The 7,575-nt window shown below is 24.3% G+C and overlaps 1 protein-coding gene across 1 annotated transcript; it reads left to right on the top strand.

Annotated features, from left to right (window-relative positions):
- Nucleotides 1-6,699: 6,699 nt before the first annotated feature.
- LOC131182294 (basic form of pathogenesis-related protein 1-like) lies at nt 6,700-7,368 on the top strand. The gene has a single exon (XM_058151344.1). The coding sequence runs from the start codon at nt 6,780-6,782 to the stop codon at nt 7,257-7,259; it is 480 nt and encodes a 159-aa protein (XP_058007327.1). The 5' UTR covers nt 6,700-6,779; the 3' UTR covers nt 7,260-7,368.
- The last annotated feature ends 207 nt before the right edge of the window (nt 7,369-7,575 follow it).

The following is a 7,575-nucleotide window of genomic DNA, read 5'->3' as shown; positions in this document are numbered from 1 at the left end:
AATGTTTGGATAGTTTTAATTTAGAAATGTACTTTATCTTTCTTAGTTTTGTTGTATTATTACACTTACTCAAAATAAATTTCTCTAATTAGTTTTAAGGTTTATTAACTAATTAGCATTTTTTTTTTAAATTGTAAATAAAGAAAATTAAATCACAAGTAAATATAACAAGACTAGAGAACTTGCAACACACGTTAAAAAATGTTAGCATGTCTAAACGTTATATATCTCATCCGTCCTTTAAATCTAAATGTTGCATTTGTCATTGAATGATATTTTTTATTGATTCAATTAAATAAAAAATTTAATAAGTTAATATTCTAATAACTTAAAATCTTTTGTTTTTTAATTAAATTTAAAAATCAATGGCCCATAATTTTTTAAATTTTCTTATATGTAATAAAAAGAATTTTAAAAGTGTCAAATTGTGAGTGAAGAGCACAAAAAACTTAGCTTTGGACATTACACATGTCATTGATCACTTTTATGTCTAAATGTTGTGTCCATCATTATTTATTGGGTTAATTCAAATAATTCAACGAGTGAAATTTTAATTGAATTCTCATTTTTATGGGTCATTTTGAATTTTATAATTAAAATGAATTATAAATTTTTTGAATAGAATGAATTATTCGGACTGAATTAATAAATTGAATCAACCCATCTCTTATAAGATTTTTAAAAGGGAGAATCTTGGTTTGGCCATTCATAATTTTTATAAATAATTTTAAATTGATCAAATTAAAAAAATTTATTTAGGTTATCAGGTGCAAAGCTTTATTGGAGCCTAAGGGGGCATGGCCCCAAGCATCAATAAACTCCTACTATTTTTTTTTCTCCCTTAAATAACTTTATTTTAATCTTTTATTATTTAAGAATAATTTTTTAATTTATAAATAAATATAATTAAACATTATATTTATTTAATATTATAAACAATTAATTATAGTTTAATATAATTTATTAAAATTACTGTATTATTATAATATCTTTTCTACTATTAGCTTATATTAATCACATTACTACTTTTTATTAATTTTAATTTTTTTTTAAATATAGACAATTTTTAATTTTTTACAATTTATTAATAAGATAATTATTTAACGATATATAAGAAAAAGAATTCAAATTAACTTTAATTTCATTCATTGTGTTATATATCTTAAAATATTTTTTAATTTATTGATAATTATATATTTTTTATTTTAAATAAATTAATTTAACATAAATTATACGTTATATAATTAATATATTTTTATATAAATATCTACGTCACACATATTTATAAACACATTATCTTTATAATTTTTTATGAGGCCCCCTCGCATTATAATTCCTAGCTCTAGGTTAGAATAGTGCTGATAAATTGATTAAATTGGATGAAATTAAAATATTTTGATCTTATTTTTCAATAAATTCCAATTAAAGTATTTTAATTTATAAATTAATTTAAATTACCATAGAAATTATTATATATTGCAGAAATGTATATCGCAGATCTATTCTTGAGCATCCTATTAAATTCATGCTTTCAGCAGACATAAGTGCAGACGAGTATTTACCACCATATCAAAAATTTAAAATATTAATAGAAACACAACTCTAACCTCTTATAATATAGCAGTGCAAACGCTATGAGTTGAAGGGATCTAAGCAGAATGTTATCCACTGAAGTATCCTCACCCAGCACTAACAATCCCCCCTCAACACTTGACAATAGTTCAAATCCATAATTTCAGCTTTGATATCAATTATAAGATTGAATGTTTATCACTGTGTCAAAAGTTTAAACTGTTAGTAAAGGCCCAACTCTAACTTTTTGTGACTGGTAATCCAAATATTATGAATCAAAAGAATTTAGACATAATGTTGGTTTACTAATAGAGGTGAGCACTAATCGGTTTGAATCGAATAAACAAAACTGAACTACCTTAATTCAGTAATTTGGTTCAGTTTTTAATATAATTCAGTTCGGTTTTGTATTTTAAAAATTTTAATTATTTTGGTTCAGTTCGGTTCGGTTTTGAAGAGAAAAAAATCGGTTGAATCTAACCAAACCAAATTACTTTATTAATTTTAAATTAATTTATTTTTATAGAAAATTTATAAATTATATGTAATTATATATATATATATATATATATATATATATATATATATATAATTTCATTGATTAATGGTTATTAGGTTCAAAGTAAGGTTAAAATTATATCAAATAACTTGAAAATTAAGTCTAAATTAAAAAATCTATTCAAACTCAAAAACCGATCGATTTAAATCAAACCGAACCGAAATAGAGCGATTCGATTTCTAAAATATAATAATTCAATTAATTTGATTTTGATAATTCGATTCGATTTGATTTAAACTGAGTACCTATTTACTGAATATCTCACTAAGTGCTAACAATATGTTTGGTAGAAACTTATTGCAAAACTAATTGAGTTGGCACTTGGCAGTCTCCTCTTTTGTTTTATCATGGTTATTGCTCTTGGAGTATGTTCAATAATTTAACTTCCTTTTGTTGGCAGGTACTATTTGTTGTCTTATAGGACAGAAACTTGTGTGCTCACATGATATTATTTTTAGGTGAAAGAAAATATATTAATTAAGAATTAAGGGTATTCACATGACTTCATTTTTAGAATCATGACTTAAAATATATATTTTTTTAATTTCCTTAATTACAGGCTTAAAATATAACAAATTACATAATTAGCAAGATTGCCACACAAAATCAATCTGGATTATTCTTACATTTTGATTAGTATATGAAATGTTTGTCTTGTGAACCTCCAGAAAATGCATGTAATGCCAAATGAAAGCATCTTCATAGCTTTCCTTATCTTTGTGACTTTATACAATACTATTTATGCTACAAGCCAACAGTAATATTCCATGAATAAAAGAATTGGTCTAAAACTAAAATTTTTATTTTCTTTAATTTCTTGCTTATTTTGGACCGCACATTTGCTTGTTCGGAGATAGATGAATTTTAGCTACTGGAATATATGCTAGTAATAAAGACATTATATTCCATTGTTATTAGGTCTGTAATTTAATGGGTACGTAAGAGATAGTAATTTAATGTTTTTATTACCAAACTTGTAATTTAGCAGGTAACGTTGTTCCAATATTAAATGATATATATATATATATATATATATATATATATATATATATATATATATATACTTACAAATTAGGAGTATTCTTGAATTAATTTTCGCAATTTTCTTTGTGCGATTTTAAGGACATACTGTGAGGACATACTCCCTCACAGTGACCAGTGATCCTGGTGCATTTAAGATAAATAGTCCTAAAGTATTACCCAATGGAATCAAATTTTGGTCGATTAGGCCTATAATTTATATATATATATATATATATATATATATATATATATATATATATATATATAAAAGTGAATATTTCTATGATGCTGTTATATGTCATTTTTTTTATGGTATTGTTACGTGGCATTATTTGTGGTATTGCATAATATTTTCTATTTAATCCTTTTTTACTCTTCTTTTAACTATATAATAAAATTTTGATATTTGAAAAGATAAAAATAATTATATGATTAATCAATTTCAAATTATTCTATATTTTTAAGTAATGTTTCTGTTATATTTTTATTATAAAATCTTCAATAAAAATTTTGAGAAATAAAAAAATTAATAAAAAATATAAAACAGTATTTAATTAATAAAAAATAAAAAATATAAAAAATAACTATATCTTTAAATAATGTTTCTATTATATTACTATAATTTATTATTTTATTATAAAATCTACATAAAAAAATTTGAGAGATAAAACAATTAATAAAAAATATGAAATAATATTTTAATAAAAATGAAATATATAAAAGATAAAATATGAAATAATTAATTAAAAAATTAAAATATTATTTAAATTTTATATATTAAAATTAAAAAATATGTAAATTAAAATTATATATATATATATATATATATATATTAAAATTATTAGAACATATGCGTTAGCACGATCAATTTCCTAGTTATATAATAAAATAGATGTTTTATAACTATTTATTGTAATCATTAATTGTGGTGGGTCTCATGTGAGACTCACCGTCATAATCAATTATTATAATTAGATTGTTATATGTATAACGATTATACTAAATAAAAATTTGAAATTTAAGAGATGAGAGAGACTAGAGCTGAAATTTAGAGTAATAAAGACATTACTCTAAACTTGTAATTTATGGGGTAACATTATTCCAATGTTAATGTTTCTTAGCCTTAAAAAAAAAAAAAAAAAAAAAAAAAAAAAAAAAAAAACCTGTCATTTTGAAGACATATTGGATTAACCATCTTTTCTATCATCTGTGAGATGATTTCTGATTATGTTGCGAAAAATTATGCGATGATACCGTGTTTGCTTTTAGAATTTGACTGTCTCAAGTTTCTATCATTTCAACTTGAATAATTTAGTTGGACAAAGAGACATCCATCTTTGACATTTTCCTTAAAATTAGCACCTTTTCAATTACACATGCAAAAGAAGATTATTGGAAGCACATATGATATGCCCCAAAAGATAAAATTTTTCTTTAAAATAAATTAATGGAGGGGATAGAAAATCCATAAAATATATTATTATTAAATTACGCTATACTGAAATTAGTAGGTAAATCATCAATGGATTTTAATTTAATAATATTATTTCATGTTGGTTCGCATTTTTTTTAATTTTATTTTTTATTGTAAAAAAACAAGGAATATATTTCTTAAAACAACCCATATATGAAATGTTACTCTGCCAAGTTTTTTTTACTTAATATTCATTGTCTTAAACTGGGTGTACTCGAGATTGATCTGAGTTTAGTTGGATGATACTCTATTAAGTTTTTCCTAGTTTTTTAATTAATTTTTAATAAAATTTTATTTATAAAAAATTCATATTAAATGTATATATTACTTAATATTTGTAAGGTGCGTATGTATATAATGATAAAAGTTTATAGTTATAGATTTTTTTACTATTCAATCACAAATAATTAATCACCAACTAGCACAAGTAATTAATCGTAAAGATATTGAGTTTCAAAATATACTAGCTCAATTCTCTTCAACTAATTTCTTAAAATCATCATGTAATAGCCATGCAGCAAGAATATAGAGATAGATTTCAATATATGTGAGTGAAAGATTTTTCATTAATCATTGTGTAAAAAAATAAACATGAAATTTTTTACGCATTTAAATAGTAATTATTTTGTTATTATTTTGGTGGTTAATTTCTTTTTATAGCTCATTATGTATGGTAGAATTCATTTATTAAATATATGAGTTTTACACGTTCGTGTTTTCGGTTAATGACGGATCAGATATAGTTAAGAATTTTCCCTATAGAGAGATTTCCAATAATTGTGAATGAAGATTTTTCATTAATTATTGTGTAAAAGGTAATAAATATAAAAATTTTAATAATTTAAATAATAATTAATTTGCTATTATATTTATAGAGAGATAGATCTCCGATAAATGGGAGTGAAGATTTTTTATTAATTGTTGCATAAAAGATAATCAATATGAAAATTTTTACTAATTTAAATAGTAATTAATTTGAGATTAATTTCTTTTTATGCCATTTGGCAACTTTAGATAAAAAATTTGCATACATATTATTTTGGTAGATTAATTTATTCTCATAGCATGCCATGTGACAATTAAAAAAAAATTGACTACTTTATATAGATGTATTTAGATTTATCCTTAAACTTGTAATATTTAATAATTTTTTTCAATAAAATGAAATGGGTCGGATAATAATTGATAGGCAGGAATCATCTATCTTTCTTATCATAAAGTAAATTAATAATATTAGAATAGGTAAATGAGAGAAACTTGAACTCAAGACGTTTCTATTATCTGTACCTTAAAAGTTTAGGAAGATTAATTAAGTCTCTCTCTGATTGAATTTTAACAATTTATTTTATTTTATTTTATATGATTATAGTAATTAAAGTGTAATATATTAATTTTAAAATTTAAAAATGAATTTAATATTACTAAACTAACATAATTGACTATCCTTTAGAAATAGTATTATATCCTCATATGAAGTGTCTTTACGCTTCACAAGTTCACATGATTTCACTATTAGAAGCATGACTTTAATGGTACTCTGCTTAGTCTTCTTCTTTTATAAGTATTTCCTTAATTACAGCCACAAAACATGAGAAATAGCAACAGAGAATCAAACCGAATTATTATACCATACGAAATTAGTGTTTGCATTGTGAACCTAAAGAAAATCCACAGTGCCAATATAGTTTTCTTATCTTCTTGCTACAAGCCAAGAATTATATGTCGTCGAAAAATGAAGAAATGGCCAAAAAAATTTGGATGATTTGAATTAATATTGCTCTGTGAATTCAGATTTTGATGATTAATCGATCATATATTTTTTTCGAATGAAATTATTTTAAATTATGGTTTATTCGTTAACCATTAACTTACTGTAGAAAAGATTTTAAATTAAATTTGAATCAAGAGTAAAAATTTTTTAAAAATTATTAATTTATTATTTTTTTAAATTAAAAGTTAGATTAATCGAATTAAATCTAATTAAATAGATTAATAAAAGAGTATCACCCATATTAATAAAATAATGAATTGTCTCTATTTGGTTAACTTTTTCTATAAATATTACAGGTATCATGCACCCCATTCAACCAAGAACCTCTCCAGCTCTCTTCTCCATTTCCTTGCGTTGCATAAACTAAGATAACAAAAGAGATGTTGTTCAGGAAGTTCTTATTAGCCACACTTTTGGTAGGATTAAGCCTAGCTCAAATCTCATTAGCCCAGAATTCTCCCCAGGATTATGTAGATGCACATAACGCAGTTCGTGCAGAAGTGGGTGTGGGTCCAGTTTCTTGGAACAAGACAGTGGCAGCCTATGCTCAAAAATATGCAAATTCGAGGATTGAAAACTGTGAGTTGGAGCATTCGTATGGACCCTATGGTGAGAACATTGCAGAAGGCTATGGTAACCTAAACGGAGTGGACGCAGTGACGATGTGGGCGAGCGAGAAGCCTAACTATGATTACAAATCAAATTCCTGTGTTGGCGATGAGTGCTTGCACTATACTCAGATTGTTTGGCGCAACTCAGTTCATCTTGGGTGTGGAAGGGCCAAGTGCAAGAATGGTTGGTGGTTTGTGACTTGCAATTATGATCCTGTGGGTAACATTGAGGGTCAATATCCTTATTGAATTTCTGCTGCTTTTATATGTTTGTAATAAGAGATGAAATGACCATATTTATCATAAGCTAAGTTAAGATTACTTGCTCAGTCTGTGGACCTGAGCTTGTTTTGTATAATATTTTTTTTTTTCTCGGTATTTCGTTAGCTATATTATATATAAATTGAAATATATCCCTGTTTAGTTGAATAGCTATGAGAAACATGGAGTGAGAGAGGAAGGAGAAAGAAGATAGAGAGGAGAAGGGGAAGGTAGATGAGAAGGAGAGAGTGAGGAGAGAGAAAAGAGACAAATTAAGCAGAATAATAGCAAAATAAATTTAAAA

Source organism: Hevea brasiliensis, chromosome 8, assembly GCF_030052815.1.
Source record: "Hevea brasiliensis isolate MT/VB/25A 57/8 chromosome 8, ASM3005281v1, whole genome shotgun sequence".
NCBI classification, from domain to species: domain Eukaryota; kingdom Viridiplantae; phylum Streptophyta; class Magnoliopsida; order Malpighiales; family Euphorbiaceae; genus Hevea; species Hevea brasiliensis.
The sequence above is the reverse complement of the archived record's forward strand: the minus strand, read 5'-3'. Positions and strand labels throughout refer to the sequence as shown.

What these genes read in the sequence shown, in the direction of transcription:
- LOC131182294 (XM_058151344.1), top strand. Translation starts at nt 6,780, where the DNA reads ATGTTGTTCAGGAAGTTCTTATTAGCCACACTTTTGGTAGGATTAAGC.